The sequence below is a fragment of the Trachurus trachurus genome (genome assembly GCF_905171665.1).
Source record: "Trachurus trachurus genome assembly, chromosome: 16".
Lineage (NCBI taxonomy): Eukaryota > Metazoa > Chordata > Actinopteri > Carangiformes > Carangidae > Trachurus > Trachurus trachurus.
The window spans coordinates 16,313,991-16,340,905 of NC_139902.1; the positions used below are offsets into that span (position 1 = coordinate 16,313,991).

The window sequence follows — 26,915 nt, forward strand, 5'->3', positions numbered from 1 at the left end:
AAATCCGTTATTTTCCCAGTACTCAGAGTAAAAACATGCCTTACTCTTCCTGACAGTGGATCACACATACTGTACATGCTCTTCTTATATGTACTGTATGCATTCAACAAAGAAATACACTATGTAATTGACAATAAGACCCACCTTCTTCATAACCACCAACACCTCACCAGCTCTAAAGAACAAAACGGATCATTCACTCTTGAATAACCCTTACAGGCCATATGTTACATATACTATCTACTCTCCCATCCTAAATACTAGGAGAGTATTTACATTAGTCAGCCAGCCAGCACACAGTGTTATGGTCACAAACAAGATATGCTACGGTCGAGACATTGTAAGGTCAGACAACAAAGAAAAATAGTCTATTAGCCCTCTTTTAGGACATACAAGAGATGTACTGTATGTATGCTTGTATGTACAAAGTGTGATGTGTTCTTCATTCCCTCAGCTGATACTGTGAAAAATGCAGAAAGAAGCCATAGAGGTCTCTAACAACTAATCACACATTCATACTGTATGGTGCACAACACAGCTAGAGTTTCTCTGCATGTACATCCCATCTAAAACACAAACTGTAAACAGATTTTGTTGTCATTAGACTCTCCTGAGGACCTCTTTACAGTACATACCTTGTTTTTGTTTTTTTAATTTATATTTTAATGGCAGTGCTGATGCAGGATTGATGTATTGATGGACCGATTGGCTGACTGATTGATTGATTTGAAGACTGCTGTAAGCGTGCCTGGAAGCTTTGAAATTAGATGCTAAACTGAATAGTAAATTGCAAGCAACCTCCAGTGGATAAGAAAGTCAAAAGCTGAGGAAATATTATATAGTCATTTTGCAGTGGCTATGGGGTTTATGTTTAGACTCATTGAATGCATTTTTTCTCCTTCTTTGTTCCAGGATTGCCAAAGGTCAAGTGTCAGTGGTGACATGGACTTGTTGTCAGCATGGATTGTGTCTTCTTCAGCACTACCCTTTCTCTGTCTCATCTGGGGTAAGAGACTCAAATGTCACCACAGAGCCATCATTACAGTAACTGTAGCCTCTTCGAGCTCCATTCATGGCGAGGTCATTTTGTTGAGCAGTTGCAATCTTTATGTTATTGAACGCTCAAATGAATTTTCAGTATGGCATAATAGCTTTAATAGGTTTACAGAGATGGATGCGCTGTAAATATAAGTCAGTTAAATGCACCCGGTTAATCTCATACTCATCTCCTAATCTTGCACTGTGAAAATCGTGTTTAAGGTACTGAACTGACTCACTGTGGCATCTACACAAAAATCTGTTTTCGTGTTTGTTTTCGCAGCATCTGTGTAAATCAGACATCATCTAGCGAATCAAGGTGCTGAACAGGACCAACTGTTCACATCATCGTTGTTACCTCTGCTGTTATTGCTCAGTCAAATAGGAAACCAGCAGCAGCATTTTTTTCCTCACTCTCTTTTGTTGTGGGGCCATTCTTCCTCTGAACACTTCCTTAGGTAGAAAGGAACATTTTGTTAATTGGTTTATTCATGGCGTAGTGGAAACTCAAGGTTTCTTCAGTGTTAGTGTTTCATCGAAGTAACTTGATCTGAATACTGCCTCACCTGTGCTACAGTATGGCCAGTAGGGTTACTTTACACAACCACTGCAACCTTTCTTACAGGGTTTGTTGTATTGTACAGCTGAGCTCAAGGTGAAGCTGTCCAAAGAGAGCGTGAGTGTACCAGACACCTATTTTTATCCTTTGAGCAGTTACACGGCAAATGAGTAACATAATTTAACTTCTACTGCTGGGTTTAAGCTCACAATATTTCTTCACTTGTTTCCATGGTGATTACTGCAATAACTTCCAGTTCAGAGAACTTACGTTATCTGATAATATAGGCGGATAACATGATAATATACTGCAACCTCACGACACGGAGGAGGATTTAACAATAAACAAACACTTTCATCAAAAGACACCTCCACTGGTAAATGATGGTGTATGAGGTGGCTGCTGTAGCAAAAAAAAAAGTGTTGAAAATTGTCTGGAAAGAAACTGCTTCTTAAACAAAGTAATGGTGAATGTGGAAATAAGAATTCAGAGGCAAAGTGCATACTAATTGTCGGTATCCAGACCTGAATAAGGAATGGAGATCAATATTTCACACCAGATATTTGACATGTCATAGCAGGAAAGTGCAGGTGTAATTAATAACATGAATTAATGATGGCTGCAGTCCATTTAGCTCCTACACCATGGTGGCGTGGATGCCTGCTTTCTGGCATGGCTGACTGGGGCACTCAAATGCAACATTATTGCCTACACTAGTGGAAGTGAAATGTGTATCAGTGGGTTCATATAGGCTCGTTTCCCTCTCCCTTTAAAGCTGTAATAATTCATATTTTATATAAATACAAGGTGGAAATTGCTTACTGTGACAAGCTCACAGAGGATTCCTCGCCTGTCTCTGAACTTCACCTTCAGCCTTATAGAGAGTTTTTAGCATCTTTTACTGTAGTTCATTATTTTTGGTTTTACGCCTGCTTTACTGTTTTGGTTTAGTATCGCTGCTGTCATCAGCCTCATTTCGAGGTTTCTAGTTGCAGTAGGCAGCTGCTGTTTTTAGCAAAAAATAAAAAATAAATCCCTTCTCAACACCTAAAGACATACAGAGAAAATCAGTGACTTATTTCAACATGTAGCAGATAAAGAGTTTTTTTGTTTTTTTTATCCCCCAGGAGTTCGTGGAGTTCACAACAGAGCTAAATGAAAAGTGAATGTTAAGGTTACATCTTCCCTGTCACCACAAACATTACTCCAAATGAATATGGATGGTGTTTGTGTTTGCTGGATGTGTAGGGCACTTGCTTGCCAAAATATCCGCTATATCAGATTTAGAAGGTGATTATACTATGAGGCCGTGTTGTGTTTACAGTTTGTTCTACTGCCCCAAAGTAATTGATACTAATAGCGGAACACAATGGCCGCAAGTGGCAAAAATACAGGATTGTAGCCATTGATGGTAATGGATCATTGAATTCCCAGCTGACTCAGTTGGTTTAAAGACGTAAACATTATCATTAGGCAGCCTGACTGAGATTTAAGAGAGTGGTAAATTCAGACCTCAAGCAAGAAATTGCACCCATTATAAAGTTGTTTTACATTTGTAATTAAACTGCATGCTAAAATATAGCATAACAGTAGCACAAGTAGAGTGGGGTCATTCAGTGAAACTCAGCCAGTATTACCAGATAGCTATAGCCACCATGAGCTGCTAAGTAGGTTAGGTAAGTAGGTTAGGTAAATTGTAGTGGCAAAACACCTGAATGTAGTGAGCTTAGTAGAGGTTGAATATACAGATTAGGAGTTCAATTAGCTGAATCTGTTATCTCGTCAGCTAGCTCACGTTTAGACATGAAAACTCTTATCACATTACATTTTACTATGGTATTTAGTATTTCTCTATGTCAGAATAATATGGTATAATCCTACTTTAGAAGTCACTATAGATCGCTGTTGAGTATTCATTTATGTAAACTGTATGCAAATGGCCCTTCTGTGTTTGGTTGTTTGTATGCATCCTCTGTAATGGCCAATCTTGCCCTTCATATTTGACGTGAGGTGACTGGTTCAGCCTTGATCTGAGAGCGCTGCCTCTCACTCATGTTGTCAGACACAACAGAGCATGCACTTCACAAACAACTTGGTCATTGCTTCAATGAAGGTCAAGATTCAAACAGCCTTGCTGAATCAGACTTGCCTCTCTGTGGGGCATTGTTTAAACGAGACTCACACTTAGATATTAGGCGCTAATTGGAGTATGCGGTTGCATTTGGCTCCTTGAACTGAATTTATTCATAAACCCCCATGTATAATAATCATATAATCCTAGCCTCAGTGTTAGAAGCTCATGGGTGGTCTGCTGTAAGGTTACCTTCCCGACTCAAGCGCTCTGCACCACAGAATGTCACCCAAGAGCCTGGCTGAAGGATGGCCAACCCCACCTATGACAAACAAGGGGGATTAAAGTGATAATCATTACTCTTCCCAGGAGGAATTAGCTGGTGGGACATCGACATTGAAGAAAAACCGCAGGTGAACGAGGTCTCTGATACCCCATGCTTTTTTCCTCCTCCCAGTGCCCTATCTGCATAGCCGAGGGGGGATTTAATTCGCAGTAATTACTTTATTGACTCATTTTCAGGGCCGTATCACTGCAGTTTCCCATCAATAAAACATATGCCAGGATGAATAATGTGGCCAGACACAATGGGGTGCCTTCTCAGACAAAAGACACAAGACTGCATCCCTGTGGTGTATGTTTATGTCATGCTCCCCCTACTCCTTTTATTTCCTCCCTAACTCTCCTCACACATACCCACCCCTTGTTCCTGTCCACCTCTTTACATTAAATCCAATCACATCCTTTTCCTGCTCTACGATTCCACTCCAGCTGCTTTTCTCCTTCTCCTTTTATGTCTCCAGGCACGCAGGCCCAGCAGGCCTTCAGGACTGAGCCCAGGAACCTGACTGTGCGGATGGGAGCCACAGCTGTGTTGAGGTGTGAGGTGCTCCGGGCCTCAGGGACCGTGCAGTGGGTGAAAGATGGCCTCCTCCTGGGACCTCAGAGAAGCCTGCCAGGCTTTCCACGCTACAGCATGATTGGAAACCCCCAGAGAGGTAAACAGGGAGACTCACAGAATATGGTCGATGCCCAGGCAGTTTATAGGTCTGGTAAAGAATAAAAGAAATGTCATAAAAACAAATCAACTCAGAGGATCAAGTTGAGTGGAATAAGATAAACAACACTAGTCAAGGTAAAGCTGTAGGCCAGATCATGAAAGGGTGAATGACTATATGTTTTATCAAAGATAGCCGCATAATAACAGATGTCAGTATTAGATCAGTTTTTGACATGCTAAATATGGTTTTAATTAGAAGTGCTGTCAACAGCTCAGGAAGAATCCAACAGTCCAGCTTGATGCTGGCTACTCTAAAAGTAAATGGGATGATGTTGTTGCTATGGCTTCAAAGTGCTGTCATAAAGCAACACAGACATTACAAGAACCTTATGGCACACATGCTCTTTCTATACGGGGAGCATCTGGGACGGAGGAGGTGATGTGATTGTCAACAGCCTCTCACACATCCCACTGTCACTCATATATAAAGACAAAAAAAAAGAAATTAAAGCAACAGAGTGTCAGCAAATCAGTGAAATGTGGCAGGAAATAAAATGTGTTGCAGAATCTGCACCACAGTCTATAAAAAGTAATAGCCAATTAGAAGGCAATCCCGAGTAAGAGAAGAGCATCTGTTCATGATCAGCCCGCAACTAGACAAGCCACACTCCGCTGTTGCACAGTGTGGGAGACTGCCAGTGACTTAACACTGAGAGATGCATAGATGCCCGTGCCCACACTGCTCATGCTTATTAATGTGGAGTTTAGATAAACAAACTAAAATATTGTTTGTCAGCTGATTAGCTGTCAGTGAGCAATTTACAATAAGTATTACAGCAGGTACAGAAAAAGTCTTTCCTCTTTTAACATGAATAACAAAAAGAAAATGAACACATGCACCACAAACAACAAACAAACACAAGCTGATAAACCCTTAAAATCACACTCAGGAATAGAATATCCAAGGGAAAAAAACAGCAAACTGCAGACTGATGTATGCAATCACTTAACACTGCACAGAAATAGCTAAATCATTTAAGATGACACTTGACTGCACTTGTTACTCCACCAGTTTCCACTGATTGTCACCATCAGCGATATTTATTGATGCCTAAAAAAGCCTGAAATCACACACACACAGGAGACGCCAGCGCTGATTTCGACATATACTTACAGTAGATGAAGCACCCTTGGTTTTCCCTACGCTGCCGCAGTAATGTAAATGTGTATCGACATGAGAGGGGATGTAGAATTTCAGGCATTTGTAAAAGACAAACACACGCAGAACAGTAGAGAAAAAATGGCTTGTTCAAGGCACCAATAAAGGAGTTTTTCTTAATTTATTTTCAGTGATTGATCCACAAGGTGTAATTCAATTGTAGAACATGGCTTGGAGCCAGTTAGTTAAGCAAAATGTAATTGTAAATGAGCATTCAGCAAGACAATGTTCTTATGACATCATATATACTGCAACTTCCAAATTTTAACTTCCTCAACTATCAACTATTAGATATGTATATAGTGATTAAACATGATTACACATTGATATTGATTTGCTGGGATTTCTTATATGTGTCATGTTGGCAGTATTACAATGTTTTTGCAAATTAAAATTTTAATAATAAATCTTGCATGCCTTGAAAATGGATTTAATTATTCTCTACCCTTAATTTAATACAGAGGCCAGAAAAAGATGTGCTAAAGATCCTAATACTTTTGCTCTCATTTTTCTGAAAAAATTAAACCTTCATAGACCATTCTTTATATTGAATCAGTTTGTTCCGTGTACCACCACATTGATGACTATATAATGTACAGTAACATACTGTAGTACCTGAATTTCAAATTAGAGGGAAAAAAGCACACAATTGAGAGGTACTATACTTATTATAGTTTGCTGAATAAATTAGGTAAAAAGGTTGTCTGAATGAAGATCAACAACCCACTCTGGTCAGTTTTCACTTTCCCTTTCTCTGAGGTTTGACCTTTCCCAAATAGCCCATGTCACAATATATATTCTCCGCCTTAAGGCCAAAACACAAATACAGATTTGCAGAGAGGAGAACATTCTCTGCTGTAGACATAATGTAGCTATACTGTACCTACAAATTTTGAAATAAATACAGGGTAATAGACAAGTAGGCAAATCATATTGCAGCCATCTCCCCTACCATAAATACACTCTCTCTACAACTTGATTGCACTATTTGTGAGTAATTTCAGGAAAGAGGAATATGATTAATAACTTCAATGTCTCTCTCTCTGTGCACTCAATGATAACTTGGATGTGAAAATTGCTTCTGGTTGGTGTTAATTATCTTGCCAGCTTACTTGACACATGCATTTTTAGGCCTGGGTGGTTGTCAGACCAAGATACTATTTTGCACATGTTAGTAGGCTGTGAGCCAGAGAATCAGGAGCTGGAAAACCAACACTGAACATCATCTAATCCCCACAGGTTATGGCAATGCATCAAACAAATCAAGCCCTGTTGGCAGGGCCCATCTCAGAAGAGAGAGATACAGAGAGAAGGACTCTGCCTGGCATCAATTAATAGACAGTTTATTCAGTCTGCGTTGTGAATCTGGGATTGGATTTCATTTACCCTACTGGAAATTCATTCTGAAACAAAATGTGACTGCTATGAGTGCAGACATTTACTTGGTTGTCAGTGGAAATGCCTGCAGCAGGAGGTTCTCTGCAAGTGAGATGTTTTCATTCCACGGAAATAAGAAAATAGTCTATTTTTAACCAAATCAAACACCCAAACATCAGTATCTTAGTATGTTACTGTACTGAGCTGAAATGTCAGGTTGTCAATATTGAATACACAAATGGCTTTGATTGTTAATTTTCCCATTTTCAAAGTTGAACATTTTCTAAAAAGTCAGACACTATGAAATTGTCATTGGAGGTACCTATCAATATACAGAGTTAGGGTAAGGTTACATGTATCAACTGTGAACAGGGTTTTTCTATGCAGCGTTAACAAGAAAACCACATGAACCCCTCCACTATACTGTATATAGGGTTCACATCCTCATCACCGCATAATGTGGAACAAAAATAATTGATCTCTCCATCTCTATTCCAGGGCAGTATCACCTTCAGATTGAAAAAACCCAACTGGAAGATGACGCCACCTTTGAATGTCAAGCAGGCCAGTCCGAGAGCAGTTCTGCAATCATTTCCAACACAGCCTGGGTCAACGTGTTAAGTGAGGAAAACCATGTGTTCACAGGGGTGACGTGGGAGTCTTATAAACATGTATTTTTATGTCAGAATGATGAAATAATGTGTGTAATAAGGCACAGTGAGGCTCCAGTAACATGCACGCCCTCTTGACCAATAATCAGCATATAAAGAGCTGTTAAATATTCATTTCTATTGATAAAGAGCTTTAATTTGCTCAAGATGAGGCTGTTGCATTTGAAGCAGGATTCTTATTACAGTAAAACTCAGCACTTTTCTTCAAATGCAAATCAAATTAGACCCATGTATGGACCATGGAGGAAGTCACAATTTTTGTAACTTTTCAAACATTTATTTCTTTAACAAGCACTATGCCACCCCTGCATGTTCCAGTAGGTCCACGGCTTCACACAGCAGCTGCACAATATAAAGTATCAGCACAGCCTGGATTCCCTGGCAAGCCTCAGGGTGATCCATGTCTCTCCCTTGCACAGGAATAAATTATAACAGGAGTGATTGAAAAGTTCCTACTCAGACATGGGGTGGAATAGATGTAATTGTGCAACTACATTGGACCACCTGTTGTCGCTCTATAACAACCGGTATCTCTCTCTCCCTATTCCCCCTTGCTTGTGGGAGCGAGCCCATATGTGGCAAGGAAGGGACTCTAAAAGAACCTTTCTTCTCCAGGCGCAGTTCATTTACTTACATCCCCCTCCCCATTCTCTCCATTGCACAATTTCTCCCTCTCTTCCTCGCCTTCTAGCTTTCTCTTTGGTGACCATGGAGAGGGTTTTTTTTTTTTGGTGGTAGTGAGAGGGGGGTTGCCGTGGCGATTCTAGTGGCCTCTCTCTCTCTCTCTCTCTCTCTCTCTCTCCTCTGGGAAGAGAGCAGGTTTTTCTGACATCAATGGGTCGGTAGGAGGGATGGCGGGGTGGTGTGGGATAGAAAGGGCCATAGACTGTTGACGTCTCCTCTGAAAGGCTGCGTTCTCCTTTACTCTGCAGCGGTCTCATGTCCTACCTCAGGCCTACACCTGCAGCCACAGCAGGCTTGACTCCCACATTTATTACCTCTGAAATGCCTATTCCGTGAGCGCCCACATACACAAAGTCAACACAATTGCCTGTGGCTTTGTCGAAAAGGTCAAATTGTGTGGGAATGATGTTCGTGTTGCATCAGGGGTTTGCTGGTAGTCACATTTAGCTTGACTGAAACCTACTGCTGCCCTGTGCTCTTGACATGCTCAGATCTGAACCCTCCCCCCCCCCCCACACACACACACACACACACACACCACAGCCAGTGTTTTTGCTCAGTGTCTTGGGAACACTTTACAGCTGTTGACGGTTTACGACGGACAGTTGCAGCTGTACTGTTGCAAAAGGGCAAAGAGTGAAGCGACCGACTTTAAAAGCACACTGCAACCTTGGTCCTAAAGGGTCATTTGTTCCACACCACCAACTAGACTGATTCAAAATACGTGACTAATCTGGGGCCTGATAATGAGCTGATGAATTCAATCTCCTGTTAGTGCTGAACTGGGACTGAAAACTGTGCATCCTTTTGAAGAGCACTGTCTCTGATGAGTTCCCCGCGGACTTCTCCATCACTGAACTACGGCTCCCAAGGCCCCACACCCCTGGCCAGTCAACCATGGGCATATCCCATCAAGCCCTGCATCAAATCAAAACACTATAAACTCTTTATGAGGAGATACAGTGGGGAGGTAAAGGGGAGGAATGTGAAAACAAAACAGAGATTGCTGGTCGTATAATTGGATTCTTGGGTCAGAGGGAGTGGTATAATGACTGGCTAATTCAAGATGGATCACCACAGGCAGTAAATAGCAGGGATGGAGGCAAAAATGTCAATAAGCCCCATCCATGAGCTTACAAAGAGATGCTTTCAAGACATTTCCATTGGTGCAACATAACTCCTGTGTGTTTTTGCATTCCTGCAGGGCTTAGATAGGGGATTACTGCAATAGGCAGATCAAGTGGCACTGAGTAATCCATGACAATAACAACCTCTACCCCCTCTGCTGAAACCCCCTCCTCTGCTAAAACTTACCCCGCACTGTGCCCGTCACATACCTGACACATCCTGTGTCTCGGTTTATACTATTAGCCTTAGCATTTAATCCTGTTAATGAACAACTCTCTCTCTCACCGCATTGCATGCCTGTACAGATGCCTCCTGCAAATGTTCAAAACAGTTATTTGATGTGTTCTGGTTTTAGACTGTGTTACTCATTCGGTTGCCATAGTTGGGTTTTACAGGGATATTTGTGTGTGTGTGTACGTGCAAGTGTGCCCATGTGTGTAAGCTTATTATCAGTGTTGGTTGGAGGTTAGAGGACATTTTAGGAACCAAGGCTATGGTGAGGTTTTGCAGTAGCTAATGAGTTTAGCACTTGAAGAGTATATAATGAGCCTTCATTTTATGATTCCCTGTTATGAATAATGGAACAACTTATAAATGGGGGCACAAGCAACGTAGAACATGGTGACTTTATTCATCTTCGTTCATGAAAAGTTCTGACAGTTGCCCAAGATATAACCCCATCAGAGGACGGAGTGTTATACACTGGCGTGACGGTGTGCATATTACACCACCAGACTGATGTTACAGTGTCAGGGTCTTTACAATTAGCGGGAGGGAAGTTCTGCTAAATAGTAAAATGAGACACTGCTTTTAATTCAGTTTTGAATCTATCATTAAGGTCAATTTGCCGTTGAGTCAGTGCAGACCTTGGTAGTATGTGAAATATCTTCCATAAATGGTCATTTGGGAGACAGCAGCTGATTAATATGAATTGAACTGTTTTGTAATGGACTCAGAACAAAAGGTAAGAGAGACATTAGGGGGAGGGACAAGGTGGAGGCGTGTTGGTGTGCGTCTGTGTGTGGGTTGGTGGGTGGGTGGGTGAGGGATGATGTCGCAGGGATGGGGGATCTTATTTGTGTCCTAGACACCTGCTCCACTTCTCCCCCAGAACAGAGGAGACACAGAAGGGAAAGGGAGGGGGGGTAGGGGGGTATAAGAGAAAGGGAAGGCTGAAAAAAAGAGCACTGTTTCACAGGCTTTCATTGCCAGAGATCACACACCTGAGACCTACAGTGTGTGTGTGTGTTTAAAAGAGAGAGAGCATGAATGAGTGAGTGTTTGGGTTGTTATGTGTACAAGAGAAGAAAAAACCCAGCCGTGTGCATGTACATGTGCCTTCATGTGTGCTTTCAGCCAATCAGTTTTTGTCTTCCACAGATAAAACTGATGAGTTGCGTCAGGTGTCAGGTGTTGAGATGTCTGACCTTCTGGTCTCTAATTTTTTCTTAATTCAGCATAATACGCTTTTTAGAGCCTGTTTATCCTCTGGGCCTTTTCTGATGTACATATATTTTATCACAGGATCAGCGCACGCACGCACTGACGCCTGTTTTAAGAGCGGAGCGAAAATAACGCAGCATGTCTGCACATTCACTTACCTGCGTCAGTGTTGTCGTGCTTACAAATCTGCATGCGCTGTAGACATTTATGTAGACTTTATCTTTGGGTGTTTGTGTATTAGTGAAAAAGAGAGTGTCTGCATCTGTATGTGAATGAGAGAGACAGATAGGTGGAAAAAGCTGCTTATGCATATTGATGTGTGTCTGCTAATCTGCTTCTTATCTGCCTTATCCATCCATCCGTCTGTATTTGTCTAATGAATCGAATTTTGCGGCTCACTGTTTCTCATCTGAACGACAGGAGAAAGTCTTCGCCTATCTATTTTTGCGTTCATATATGTGCTTTAATAAGAGAGATGGAGCTCAGAAGCAGAGAGAAGGGGAGACAGACAGAGAGATGAAAATGAAAAAGCCGACAGGCAGGTAGACAAAGAAGGGGCAGAAAGAGTTAATTAAGAGAACAGCACGTTTGCCGTCTATTCTTTCCTGAGTGCACATCTCATAAATTGAACATAATATGTGATTTTGTTGTTGTACACATGTTGTATCATGTTTGTACAGATGTATATGCACATCTAAGTTCATCCTGACAGGACTGATTGGGTCACATGTTTGCCTTAGTAGACGTGATGGATGGAGGGCTGTAATTCCCAGTCCAAGCTGGAACACACCTTCCCCCGCACTTCTGCAGTTTAACTGCAGTGGTCAAGAAGGATAGCGTGGGGAGAGGGTGGGGAGGTGGTGGTGGTGGTGGTGGTGGTGGGGGGGGGGGTGCTCCGACTGCTAGAGAGGGATGATGGAGTGAATGAGAGATAAGAGGAATGGGCCAGCATGAGCGAGCCAGGGAAAAATTAGATACCTGCCTGCCTCATTTGCGAACATATCATTATTCTTATTTTAGGATTTGTTAGGCTGCCAGACACTCCTCGAGCACAACAAGTGATGCGCTTATGTGAATCGTGCGGGCCTGAGTAGATTGAGAGTGCAGGGGCTGTCAATAGATGCATGGCCCAGTCATCTTCTCAGGGAAGAGGGGGGAAAAACAAACAAATGCATCTCATTATTGCAGCGCGCGCCTCTGCAGTGCTCTGGGTAACCCATCACAGTCCACACAGATTCAATTGCTTCTTTTAAATCAGTTTGAAGCTGCAGCCACATCTCATCTGTCTCAATAGCAGACGAGGGGCCAATGGGTGGCTCTGCAACACAGCAACAGCTCCTCCTAGTGGCCAGGAGTTGATTGCATGTGCCAAGAGAGAGGCGAGGAGCTTAATGGCTGGCTGGTTCGCTTGCCCGTGGTCCAGCTGTTTACCCTCACATTAGTAGTGGATTTATCCCAGAAATCAGCAGCAGCTATTTCTCTGGCGCTGCTCTCCTCTGCAGCCGCCTGTCTTCTACTCACTTTTCGAACTTGCAATATCCCTTTTCTTCTCTGCCTGAGTCTTTGTCTCTCTCTCTCGCTCACACACACACACACACACACACACACACATTCACACACACACACTATCCATCCTGTACTTTCCAACTCCCGCCTGCATCTCTGAACTCGCTTGCACTTGATCTCTGATGAAAGAAAAACAACCTCAACAGTAACCATAGTTTCTCATTCTACAGGATCACCTGCTCACTACAAGCTGGCACAATGGATGATCAGGATTCTGTTGTGCGTGCATGATTAAATAAAAAAAAAAAAAAAGTGTCCCACAGATCTGCAGAAATCTTTTTGATGACTAGTTGGTGACAGATTCCTCAATTTACTGCCAAACAATTTTGGTCCCTTGTGTTAAAAGCTGTGTTTTTTTTCTGGAATTCCTATTTATGGTCAGATAAAAGGATTGTAGAGTAGAACAGTGGAGAAGTGAAGACTGCTTTGATCAGCCCAGAAAGCACATATTTAGCTTGGGGGTGATCTGAGAAGAGAAGTGTTTGGTGTTTGCTATGATAGATTAGCACTGGATCGGTTTCATCACTATTTCATCTCTGTATTCTCTTCTTGTCCACAATTTGTATTCTAACTCAACAGAACATCAAACCTCGCTGTAGTAAATCACTCAAAAGCTGACGGCGTGACACTCCAGTCTCTCCCAAATGTTTCAAGTGCTTATTATCATATCCATTGCATAAGCTAATATCCATCTGACATGAGCAGCTTCCACTAACTCAGAATGAGTGTAATGAGTATTAGGTTACTGATGTGATAAATATGAAACCTGATGTTTTTGTTTCCCCTCTTACAGTCCCTCCATCCAGTCCATACTTTGAGGTGGACATGTCAATGCCGTGGGCTGCGGGGAAGACGTACACCGTCATCTGTATTGCCCCTGATGCAAAGCCCATGGCTGAAATCACGCTTTATAAAGGTGAGTCACACTTCCCACAGCACCAAACATGACAGAGATGGTCAGGCTGACACATCAGAACAGGGGGCGCCGACTTTTCCGATGTTCCAGATAGCGGAGATCTTCATAAGTCACAACAAGAATATTTAATCATGAAAACACAACACAGTGAAGATTTCTTTTTTTCGTAGCCTTTGGAATAGCAGAGTTGAAAAGAGCAAGCTCTGTGTGGGAGGAAATAGCCTGAACATCTGAATTTCCATTTTCCACTGACTTGACAATCACATGTAAAGTCGGTGGATGGATCGTAAGTTCCCAGTTGTTCACAAAACAGCTGCAATTTCCCCATTTTCTGTTTTTACCTCTTCCTCCCTTGTCACACCTATTATACAGTACATTTCCCAAGTGAGAGAGTGAGAGAGAGAGTTGTCCCATTGTTCTCAGCTGGTGTGAATTATTTTCTGCAGGGTTGTTCTGGAGGTTTTAAGACATATTCTTTCCTCGTTAAATCGTACATCTTTGTTGTAATCAGGAAAATGTTACTTTGTTTGAGTCATGTTGTGATTCCAGCACCAATTTGATTTAGATTTAAAGACAGGCTTGAAAGTGTGTTTGTCACTGTACCCCAGACACACTGCGCACACACACAGATACAGGCACGTGCGGGGGGTGGGGGGCTCTAGCACCTGAAGGCCTGCCTGTGGCTCTTCAAGAATAACATTTAATAATAACCTAAATGAAATGACCTGGCTACCCTTGGTCACATGATCCACCTAGATGTGCCCTGATGTGTCCCGACGTGCCCCTGCCGCTGCTCGGGCACGGCCAGAAATCGGACAGATTTCACTGTAACACGAGAATAATTGCTAATTGCATTTTCGCTAAGAAATGGGAGTACTGCTGTACAACTGGTGGCCCAGTGAGTAGGTTCTCCAGTGGTATTTGTGCACATTGTTAGGTGTATTATAAGATGACTGACGAAGTGGAGTGAACATCCTTTGTGTGTGTGTGTGTGTGTGTGTGTGTGTGTGTGTGTGTGTGTGTGTGTGTGTGTGTGTGTGTGTGTGTGTGTGTGTGTGTGTGTGTGTGAGAGACTGTGACACACCTGTGCCCTATAAGTTATAGCCGTCAGCTAAAAGTATCGGGCTTCTTGTTTATGTGTCTCTTAGTTACTTATTAATAATAAAAACAAGGATTTGAACTGTGATTTTCTCACCCTCTCAATTAGACATCTCAGTACTCTATATATATTTATATACATACTGTGTATATATATACTGTATATATATAGTATATACTGTGTATACTGTATACAGTATATATATTTTTTGGAGCACCTGCCCCTCCAAATGTCTCTGCACGGGCCTGCACCGATACACATATTTGTTATATTTAAGTGTTTACCATTGCACTGAGAGTAGCACTGATGTTGCTGTTTCACGTGTACAAATCTACACACAGCATTCTCTCTTTTTGTGCTCCTTTCCCCCCATTGTGTCTTTTAGATGGAGTCGAGCTGACAGGTGCAGAGTCTTTCATCATGGATGGCTCAAAGGATAAGCTTCTGAACACGCGTGCTGAAGTAACGTATGTGTTCGCCCGCTTGCCAGACTCATTCTCCTCACCGACCTGTTCATTCTCTCCAAAGTCTGTCTTGTTTCCCTTGTTTTCACCCCGCTCTTATTTTTACCTTCTGTCTTAGTGAGTACAATGAATTTCTGCACACTGTTACTTGGCACAGAGCGATTGAATTAGTTTCTGTCAAATGCACAAAATTACATTCCAGCAGCGAGACAGATCCGATCCTCACCGGTCCACCAGGTGCCTATACATTAAACAGGACCATAGATTACTTTAATCCTGCTTGTCTCCTCTGTGTCAGAGATAATAACCTCTTGTCATATCCTGAGATAACATTGGTACTGAGGAGCTGCAACATTGTTCAGCTCTATTGCAGAGCAGCCAAGGTCTTAAGCAATATTGATGCTCCTTCCTCATATTCACACTGGGTGTACACAGCAGTGGGCCGCGTGTGATTGTTACGCTTGACATTGTACTGTAATTTGATACAGAAGACATAAACTGAAAAAGTAAACTAGAATAAATCCACAGCAGAGAAGAGACTAGTGGGTCTTTCAATGTACATCACACAGAGTGTGTGTTTGCATTTATGGTCGTGCGGCAAATGCATGTGGCCAGACGCCCAGGTGGAGAGCAAGCAAGGAAGCATATTTACTCAGGTACAGCTCTTAAGTGCAATACTTTTGCTTTAGGATTGAGATTTTACCAAAAAAAGAAAACACATATAATAAGCTAATGAAATACAATACATTGTTAAAGATCACCTGAGTGGTTCCCAACCTTTTTGGCTTGCCCTTACAAAAGTCACCGTCTAGTTGGGGCTCCTGGTCACGTTTCAGATGTCTGTGAGTTGTTAGCAATTTCCCCCTCTCAAATTCACAGATGGTTTCATTTAAATAACCGTTCAAATTATCCAATACTTCACAAAGAGCTAAAAGAAAAATTACTTTGTATAGAAGAAGGAGAACTTTGTTTTTTTCTTCTTGCTACTTAAGTGCTGCTCACGTGTTGATGCGACAGTAACTTTAGTCACATTTTGCCTACTGGTAGAAATTGGTAATGGAGTATGTTTACATCAGTTTTAGTTGAGTAAAGAACCTGGATATTTCCTTTGGATGGACATAACCATGATGTGATGTCTGCACTTTGTATGACTCATTAAAATAAGTTTTTCATTCTTCTTTGTTGCTTCTCAAAGAGTCACCGCCGTGAGCTCTGACAACGGGAGGCAGCTGGCTTGTCATGCCAAGAACTCCGCCCTTTTCCGGCCTCTGGAGACCACATTGACCATGAGCGTGTACTGTGAGTGTCTCAACCTGTCTGTGAACTGACAGTCAACACCCCCTCTCTTTTGAAACACACACACACACATAAGCACACTCAGCCACACAGGAACCCAACCTCAGGGAGGCCCAAGGGTGTCCGGCCTTGTGCACTCAGTCTGTGTTAGCGGTCCAAGGAGAAACATTCAACCTGAAGGCAAACTCACACCTACTTCAAGAAAACACGAGAGCGACTGCCTCCACTTCACAAGGCTGCCCCCGGTGGGCTCAGATTGATATGACCAAAGCGGGGGGGTTGTTTTCTTACTGTAAAAGCATGTTGCAGTGTCTACATTCTGTGTGGTGGCTTGCAGTTTGAAATTATACCATACTCTGCAATTAAATTTGAATAAGTTTAGTTTAGATTTACTGTTTTATTCAGTAACAGCATTTACACCCTGAGTCGAATTTCCCTCATGTTAACCAAAACACATAAACCAATTATTAGACTAACTGAGATGGATTATATCAGCCAGGCTTCGAGTGTTGAATTTTTTAGCAATATTATAATAACTAATATGGGAGGCTAAGGCCACCACGGTTAATAATAATGAATCCTACAACACTAGCCCAGCAACTTTTGTGCTCATCAGCTCAAATTAAATTTCTGAGTCAGGCCGGAAGGCAGATTCTGTTGCTTTTTCTTTCATGTTATTATCTCAAAACCGTGTGGCATAATTTAATAAAATTGTTAGAGCAGCACACAAAGGTGAGTTGACACACATGCTGTCTCTGCCTCACAAAGCATGCAGTTCCTTTTTCCTCTTATTTGTCAAGGCAACAATAAAAGCTGTTTATTGAATGCACAAACAGTGTCTCACTACTACAGTAGGTTTAGTATTTTCTACTCTGTTGATCAGTTGAAGTAATTGATTGCTCAGGCCCGAGGGTCTACCCACCTGCTTCTCCCAGGCCTAAATCATGTTGTTGATTAAAGTGGAGCGGGGCTGCTGACACCTTCAGCAGGCAGCACTTTCTCCAGCTCTGCTGCCGTATTATCCACAGGCTGACTAGACACCTTAATGTTGTCTCTATCTATACTCCTCCACATTAGACGCCGCTGCTGCTGTTTTAACAATCACCAATAACCGTGAGCACTCCTCCCTTCCTCTCTATCTCCCCTGCTCTGTATTAAACAACATGGTCTCTGTACTAAGTGCTAATGTTGCAGAACTTGGGACCACCGCTGCAGTCTTACTCAGCATGCCAGCCCATCAAAGCCAGCGCAGTGGCCATTTTCAGCCAGCCAGATTGTTAGCAAGGTGGCAATTTGTCATGCTGGCCCAGGGTCTGCAGTCTGCTCTCTGAAACTGATTGCAGCAATAACAAAAGCCCGTCCTCCTCTAATTTATTTTACTGCGTATATTTTATTTAAGGAGGCTGTAATTTATTCATATTTCACGTTGCCTTATTACTGTTTGAACATCTGTTATTTTGCTTTATGGACTGGATCCAGCTCACTGCTCCCTTAATACTTAATGCTTTCATCAGATCTGGACCTCTTATCCCACAGTCATGTTGAATGTGCCCAATTTATTGGCCCTGCCTCAACAAATAGGGATGCTCCCTAATCAATTGCCAAGAGTGTTCTCATTGAAGTGCATTTCCTTTTTTTATGTTATCCTATTGATGGTCATTCCGCCTCCTTTTTTTCTGTGAATTACTACATCCCTTTTCCCCCCCTCATCTTCTCCTCCTCAGTTTTCTATCACCCTCTGTGCCATTCCCCTTTGTCAAGAGCATTTTTATTTTTGTCTCTCATTTCCTGGCAGTCCCACCACCTCGGCCTCCAGTTATTGTGGGACTGGAGAGAGAGGAAGTCAAAGCAGGGAGAACACTCGTGTTGGACTGTGTGTCTCGAGGTGGAAACCCCCTGGCCACTCTCCACTGGACCAAGGTGAATCTTCTCCACCATCTCTTAAGGAAGTGTAATTATAGACTGTCACACAAAATGAGCCATTTAAGTTCAAGAACGTATAGGTTAGGTATCCCTTTGTTGACTGCATCGCATGGGGTTGTAGAACTGCTTAAATGTAAATTGTGATGCTGTCTTTTTGAGGTTTTAAATGTTCATCTGTGTGTCAGAATGGAGAGGTTGTGTCTAAGACTTGGGAAGAAGACGCCGTGGAGCAGAAGTCCAGCAGCCTCCTCTACCTGATGATCACCCCTGCTGACAACCAGGCAGAGCTGTGCTGCGAGAGTGTCAATCTGGTGTCCCTATCTCCTCTCTCCGTCAGCCGCAAAATCACTGTGCTCTGTGAGTGAAAATAATGCTTATGGTGCACAGTGCTGGAGCGCACACAGACACAGACACACACACACACACACACACACACACACACACACACACACACACACACACACACACACACACACACACACACACACACACACACACACACACACACACACACACACACACTTAGAAAAAAAAAACCTGGCAGGACTCACAGCAATGGATTATTAAGGATATGGACATGAGGCAGAGGAATATAATAAGAGTCTTACCTCCAAAACCAATTCTTTTGCTGTCCCAGCACAAATTCTAATGCTAATATCATTAATGAAACTAATGGTTATTATGGCTGCAGCCCATATTTCTGAATGCCTCCAGATTAGTATCACACTCTTTCATAGCTGTTACACTAATTTAGCTGAATTGCTTCAATGCACAATCCCGAGGCAGTAAAGCCTACACTTTGTGCGACAGTAACGCCCATGGTTAATAGATTATACTTTTCCTTCTGAATATAAAATGTTTGTTTCAGCAACAATAAAACAAATAAGAATTAATATTCAGCAGCCTTGGTGCACTGAGTCTAACAATAGCCTGATTTCCACTACAGAGCCAGACAATGTAAGTCACAGCTCTAAATGCTGTGTGATTGATGCACCTATTCTATGAAAATATGATTTGAATTAGAATCGGCTCCTGCGGGAATCTCTTGCTCATGCTCATGCAAAGGTGGCCGAAGTTACCCCTGTGCTCCTCCTTTAGTCACTAAGCCCCCAACCGGCCACAGTGCCATGCCTCCCAGTCATCCATTCAGGGATGTTGAAAATGCCTGACTGCGCTCTAGGCACTGGTAGAAGCTGGAGGGCACAGAATACGCCTCGCTGGTGTAATATGAATATGCCTCTTTCAGTTTACGACACCAGCTTAATATCATGTCTTTGTGCCTGCCATGCACTAGTGGGATGCCCCACACATACAGGGTAGACTCAGATACCTTAAGATTTACATATATGAACCCTCCCTCCCCATGTCTGCAAACTCAGTCCCCAGCCTTTGTATTCCCCCGAAGGCTTTATGCAGCTGCATCACTTTGCCTGTAGCTATTGTACCCTGTCTCCCCCTGTGGCTGAAACGAGGCAGACTTTAGAAGCCACATTGAAAAAACCTCCTGAGAAAACAAGTTGCCACTCAAAGTGATTTTCCCTCTCAGTCTTGATACAGCTCTGTGTTTCACATCCAAAAATAGTTGCGCTGCCACTGTGATCAGAATAGGAAGCTGTTGAATGTGCTATTCATGGGGCGATGTTTTTACTGACTTGTCTTTGCGTGTTTTATTCCATGTTATGTGTGCATGTACATCAGTTGAGCCCGCAGAGGTGACTCTGTGGGGTTCATCCACGGCCATTGCAGGACAGGAGTTGACGCTGAGCTGCTTCGCCACCTCCAGTAATCCCCCTGTTCAGATTCGCTGGTGGCTGGGCTACAAGGAGCTCAACAACACTGTTGTCACTATGGAAGAGGTGAGACTACACAGAATTCAATTTGCACAAAGTTTAAATCCATCTCAGCAGGTAGACACATATACACTATAAAAAAGGACAGAGCAAAAGTATACATGTTTTTGTATCGTTTTTGTGAACACAAAGGAAAAGTCGTGAAAAAATAATTTGCAAAAGTATTGCTTGTCAGTCAAGTCTTGCCTTCGGGATACCATTAAAATGCCTCCCATTGAATTAAAAGAATCCTCAATATGAAATCTGACCTCATGTGAACTTTCATAGATGAAAGAAAAACGGTATGACCATGAGCAGTCTCTGAATAGGTCGGCTACAGCTTTGCAAATGAATCAGCTGCTGATTCCAAAAAGAGTATTCTGCTGCTCTTCCCCTCTTTTGTGTATGTTAATAAGATCAAAGTGAATAAAAGCTGACACAGAAGATGAGCATTATTAAACAAGCTCTTTATTCATCTGGCAGCAGCATTTTCATTTGATCTTACACAAGGCACTCAGTGTGCTGTGTGTGAGCTTTAATGCATCTGAAACAGTGTGAGGTTAATGAAGACTGACGCTCCTGTCCAGTGTCTTTGTTAGTCTTTCTGACTGTGGCTTTTACAGTAATCACCACAATAATAGCTTTAATAACCAGATGTGCTGCATGGGCATGGCCACCATCAGGCAGGTGCAAAATGATGCTTTGCGTAATTTATGCAGCACGAGAGTCAGATGAATATGCTTATTTATCACAGACCACCACATCAGTTATTATAGCAGCTAATTTGCCATCTGTATTCGCCAAGACAAACCAGAGAGAGTTGTTTTTCTCTCTGATTTTTCTTTTCTTTCTCTCTCTCTCCCTCTCCTCAGACTGAGAACGCCACAGATCAAGGCTGTCTGTCCCCCAAAACTGAACTGTCATATGTGTTTTGTGTCTGCAGGGAGACCATGGTGGGATGACAACCATGTCCAACATGACCCACCAGGTCTCCAGGGAGGAGGACGGCTTGGAGCTCACCTGTGAGGCTTTCAACAAGGGCACACGCTTCTCCAAGACTCAGATGATCAAACTCAGTGTCTATTGTGGGTGTGCTTAATTCTAGCTGCTCTTGTATTTTTAGTAGTCACAACATGACTATGGAAAATTAGATTTTAATTTGATGCTTTTTTTTGCTTCTTATCAAGAAAACATCCAACACAGTTCAGGAGGGGGTCAATTGTAATCACGTCTCAAATATCACAGATATAATCCTTGACACAGAATGAGCAACTATTTTCTGAGCTGGCTTTGTCATGTTTGTGCTCGAGACTATGTTTTCACCACACATATCCAAACAAGAACTCTTCAGAATAAAATATATTGAACCTAACCCTAACCCTTTATAGAAGCTGGTGATGTGCTCTATTTATAAAAAAAAACTGTTAACCAAAACTAAAGTAAAATTGTCACTACAATTTCAAATTTCAAACTTTTGTTAATCACTTTATAACAGATCCCCCACAAAAGGTATGGTGTGAGGGTCCTCCCCAGGATGTCCCTTTAAATGCGGGGACCAAAGTCCGTCTCATCTGCTTCTCCACTGGCGGGAATCCTACTGGGACTCTGACCTGGTTCAAGGTTAGCACGTGTTTATGCATGTCTGTCTATCTGCATGAATGTGTTAATCTGTCTAGAATACCTACACTTTTTTCTCTGTAATGTGTTAGAATGGAAGGCCGGTGACTAACGCACTGAGGCAGACGTCCTTTGATCGAGGTGTGGCTCGAGAACTGGTCCTGGTCCTGGCGGCGAGCGACAACATGGCTGTCTACAGCTGTGATGCCAAAAATGAGGCGAAGAAGACCATCTCTGCCAACACCAAGCTGATGGTTTACTGTAAGTCAGACCAAAGTGTATATCATGTAGTTGTAGAAACAACCCAATCTTTATCCCACTTTAAAGAGGAACTATGCAGGATTTTTGGCTTAACTTTGCTACATTTTTACCTTAATTAAACAGCTTTGGAGTAATTGTGATGGTTTAATAAATGACATGTAACTTGTTACAGGGAGAATGGAGGCTATCTGCCTTCCACGTAGCATCTCTTGGCTGAAAAACAACTTTGCAAGATCAGCGCCGCCGTCCCGGTGTCCCAGCTCTCGTCTCAGTGGCACTGCGATATTAACGCGCCCGTAACCCGTTGTTTATGACAGATACTGTAGGACTACACAAATATAAACGTATATGATATATAATGTTATGTACCGTTATATTGATTGATTTTTGTAAACAAATGCACATGGCCAGGAGGAGGGTTAGCAAAACAGTGGAAAAGCAACCGGACATGCATAGTTCCCCTTTAAAGCAGAAGTAAGCAATCCGGTCGTTTTGGCTAACTTCCTGTCAGCCGATGGAGTTAGCAGTCCCCGCCCTCGTCCCTACGTCACCACATTCACGCGCATCCCTTGGCTGCACACACAGAGAGGACCGCCCCTTTATGCCTTTCTCTCTCCTCATTGGATAAAGGTTGTAGGATACAAGGAAAGTTTTCTCCTCGGCTTACAGCAGAGCAGAGTGACTGACAGACCCGTGTTTCAGACCAAACACTCTATAGAAGTGATTGCTGTCGGAAGATATAACTATTTAAGACTTATATTAACACAAACATTCCGCTTACTTCTGCTTTAACTTTTAGACAGGAAAGAGCAGAAACAGATCAATTGATTTGATATAATGTTTTATTTTTCTTATTTATTCCAGTTACAGCAATAACTATGAGGATCACATCCAAACAGGAGGAGCTCCGACAGGGCCAGACACTTACACTGGAGTGCCAGGCTGGAAGCAGTAACCCCAAGGTCAACATCTCCTGGAGCCTGGGCCTACTCAGGTGTGTCAAGGCAGTGGGTGGAAAGGCCCAGTGGCAGACAGTGACAAAATGACATGGTTAATTAAAGAGCCAGAGTGAGTCTGAGTCCTGTTAAATGTGGTAATATTCAGGATTGTTTTGCTGAACTTTAACTCCCCTGTTGATTGGATTTGCTGGATGGGATTTGCGTCTTAGGTTCCAGGGAGTGGAGCAGCCACCCGAGAAGGCTCAGTATGGCGGTGTTTCAGTGCGCAGTTCTTTATCCCTGGTACTGAGCTCGCAGCATCACAACCAGAAGGTCATTTGCCAGGCCCACAGCCCTGTGATCGCTGAGGGGACCAACACATTCTTCAAACTCAACGTGCTTTGTGAGTCGGGGGGCGATTTGTTTGTTCATTTCTTTCTGTCTCAGTTTTAATTTCTTTCTTCCTCTCTTGGCGAGTGACCAAGAGATGCGGTTTGCATAAATCTTAAACGATGCATAATGATGATCTATAATGCCGCGGATGAAAGCTGCTTTGCTTTGGGTACTTTTGCACAGAAATTGTCAGCGTACAGTATGTGTGTGTCTCTTTGTTTACTGGAAACCTTTGTTGTGATTTGTGGGTCTGTTGAGCTCTGCGGCAGTGTGTCCTAATTGTGCATTTGCTTTGCTGCATGGCCATGTTTGCCTTTGATGCCATTTCACAGGCAGCAGCCAGCCACTGTTTCAAAGCTTGGTACTGTGTATGAGCATGAAGGAATGTCACTGTGTGTTTGTGCGGAGCTGCAGTTGGACAACAGTACTGTCACTCGTCGTTTTAATGCCTGTCCCTCTCCTCCTGCGTTGCCTCACTCCCCCGTCGCCTGAGTGTGTGAAGTTAGTCAGATCTGGAATTATTGGTGGGATGTCGACTTTCTACTGGTTTGACTCTCATTAGTGTCTCTTACTTCTTTCATGCTCAACATGTTTTGTATGTTTTTTTGTATTTAGCTTGCTCTTGCTGTTTCGTGTCATTTTTTGCAGGCTTGAGTTTGTATCCGTGCTTGTGCTCATGTATTTTTTGGTGTAAATCCAACTTACTGTAGCTGTATTTGTTTTCTGTTTTTTTTTTGTGTAAGACCCACCAGAGTTCAGCCCTCACCAGCCAACGCAGGTCCAGGTGGTGGAGGATGACATGGCAACCATCCCACTGCTGGTCTCAGCTAACCCAGAGGAGGTCTCCTGCATTTGGCTGCACCGCAAGGAGGAGGTGGTCAAAGGTGATCCAGGGCTATGTGATGGCTCTATAAACCAGGTCCTAGTTGAGCTGAGCCAGCAAGTAAGCACTCAGCTCTGCCATTCAGGGTCTGAATAAAACATGGCAGGTTAGCCAGCATGGGACCCTGCCAAATGTGATTCTCATTATGGCTCTAATGTATGCAGTCTAAATGAGGATTGCTGTCTCCCTGAATACAACACAATGGTTCTAAACCTGGCTTCTCCTCCAGGCCGGTGTCATCAGGGCCTTGCTGCACCCACTCTCTTTCTCTGTTAACTCTGTTAGCTCCATCACACACAGCCTCCACCATAAAATGACTGAATCTTGAATGTAGAAAACCACCTATTACATTTTGAGCGCCGTGGTGCAGAAGGTGTCTCCAACGCCGCCTATTGTTGGCGTGATGTGGGAATCCAGCCAGGCCAATCAATAATGCAGGATTAGATGTCACTTAGAGACCAGTGGCCAGAGGACATGCGGTTGATGGGCATGTAATGAATACTTAATTAACCATCGGTTTGCATGTGTGCATGCGTGTGTGTGTGTTTGCGTGTGTTTTGTTAAACAAGGACACCCGCGCCACCACTGGTCAGACGAAAACACGCTGGAGATCAAGAATGTGACGAGGAGAGACGCTGGAGTTTACACTGTGGAGTGTTCAAATTCTGAGGGCGTCGGCCAGATCTCCATCACGCTGGACGTTCAGTGTAAGTTCCTGTACACCGAGAATCAATGAGCAGACACGTGCCTCTTTTCCGCCTACACACACGCTCTGATTTTGTCAGGTTGGCACCGTACTCTGCGCTTCATGTTGAATGTTGTAGTCAATGTGATCATGAAAGCAAAAATTATGTAAACATTTCATTTTTGTTAGTGATGAAATAAGTGGTGGCTGCACTGTAATTGTCTCCTGTGTTTTTTTCTATAATCTTTTTCAGTTACATTTAAAATCTTAGTTTAATAGCGTACAGTAGTTTGCTCGGATTGAATAAAGTACTTCAGCAGACAGGAAAAGAGATGAATGAAAATATAGAAATGCTTCTTTCATAATCATTATTTCTTCTTGGCTGTAGTCCATTCATAAATGATCCTTTTTTATGTTCTAACATGTATACCTGTAGGCCATGCGGGTCACCAGTCAACCACCACAGTATTTATCTGTCTGGTTGTAAATACAGAGAACAGACAAATGTTTTCTAGCCAATAACTGTCTAGTTTGTGTACTGGATCTAAATCCGTGGCCTGTTAACCGCATGTTTTTGAACATGTCTACAGTTGCTAACTGTCAAATCAGTCAGTGCAGCCTCACACATTGACACACCCAAACAACAACATTGACTTTCAGCTGCTCCCGAGCATATATGCCTCATTCATTAGGCCTCCATGCAAGGTCGTGCACCTCCACTGCTGCCCCAGGCCCAGCCTCGAGCTCTAGGCCCTCTGCCCCGATATTGATGATTTAATAATGGAAGCGTTGAAAATGTAGGTCTGCCTCTTTCACCAAAGCCCATGGTACATGCCTAATGGATTCCGCCGCTCTGATCTGACTGGACTTGACAGTTGTAGATATTCATTATGTATGGAGGATTGTAGTAGCTTTTATGGGTGGCGGTGTAGCCCACTTAACAATGTCGGTCCTGGTTAGCGGGCCAACACGGTTGGATCCGACCAACCCGGAGGTTTGTGTCTTTCTACTGTTTCCCACTTGTGTTCGTCCAGAGTGAACATAGGTTTAGACAAGTAGGCAGTAATGGCCTCATTCCTGCAAGTACATGGCACCCATGAGAGGGATAAAAAGCCTCCGAGGTAGATGGGAACAAAGACAAGAACAGCAACCATGCAGGCGGGAAAGAGATTCAATGAATAGTCAGAGGTAAAGAGGAACAGGTGGAGGGAGGGGTGTTCAATCTGCCATAGGCGTGATGGGGATGTGCTGTCGATAGAGGGTCGTGTGGGTCACATGTCCCATTCTTGGTTTGGATGTAAAAGCTTCAACATACAAAGAAGTTAATGGCATTGTATCTCAAAGAGAGGCCAGTTAAGATGGGGTTATGGAGAGGTTCAAAGCCAAAAAAAAGAGTAATTATAGTGATGCAGAAAGCCTGCCTAATGGGTTGTTAACTGATTTGGCCCAGGTTGGCATATTAACCTCTGGTCCTGCCTTAGCGCTGTCCCCCTTTTCTCATTTTCAGATGCTCCTGGTGTCAAGGCAGAGAAAGACCCTGTGTTTGTGAACATAGGGGGGACAGCGGACTTGATATGTGTGGCAGATGCCAACCCCATTATATCTGACATGTTCTCTTGGAAATGGCTGGTGAGAGCTACACACACACACACACACACACACACACACACACACACACACACACACACACACACACACACACACACACACACACACACACACACACACAGAAACACAATCATCCCCTGAATTATATTTCCTTTATCTGGCTTCCTTTCTATTATTTTATCTGTTCTTGCCGTTTATCACTGGCCTTTCTAAGTGCACAGATGCACCATATTTCATTGGCTCTAAC

General features: G+C 42.9%; 1 protein-coding gene across 1 annotated transcript in view; it reads left to right on the forward strand.

Moving 5' to 3' along the window:
• Positions 1 to 942: 942 nt before the first annotated feature.
• nphs1 (NPHS1 adhesion molecule, nephrin) overlaps positions 943 to 26,915 on the forward strand; it is a gene marked incomplete at both ends in the record, with an annotated part of 35,023 nt that continues 9,050 nt past the window's right edge. Inside the window, 17 exons of the mRNA XM_083990280.1 lie at positions 943 to 1,006; positions 4,472 to 4,666; positions 7,763 to 7,885; positions 13,550 to 13,672; positions 15,157 to 15,238; positions 16,431 to 16,534; positions 18,327 to 18,451; positions 18,640 to 18,811; positions 20,153 to 20,310; positions 21,227 to 21,368; positions 21,779 to 21,903; positions 21,993 to 22,161; positions 23,026 to 23,155; positions 23,330 to 23,502; positions 24,236 to 24,376; positions 24,969 to 25,082; positions 26,568 to 26,689. Of these exons, the coding sequence (XP_083846406.1) occupies positions 943 to 1,006; positions 4,472 to 4,666; positions 7,763 to 7,885; positions 13,550 to 13,672; positions 15,157 to 15,238; positions 16,431 to 16,534; positions 18,327 to 18,451; positions 18,640 to 18,811; positions 20,153 to 20,310; positions 21,227 to 21,368; positions 21,779 to 21,903; positions 21,993 to 22,161; positions 23,026 to 23,155; positions 23,330 to 23,502; positions 24,236 to 24,376; positions 24,969 to 25,082; positions 26,568 to 26,689 (2,262 nt within the window). The remainder of the gene's footprint in view (positions 1,007 to 4,471; positions 4,667 to 7,762; positions 7,886 to 13,549; positions 13,673 to 15,156; positions 15,239 to 16,430; positions 16,535 to 18,326; positions 18,452 to 18,639; positions 18,812 to 20,152; positions 20,311 to 21,226; positions 21,369 to 21,778; positions 21,904 to 21,992; positions 22,162 to 23,025; positions 23,156 to 23,329; positions 23,503 to 24,235; positions 24,377 to 24,968; positions 25,083 to 26,567; positions 26,690 to 26,915) is intronic.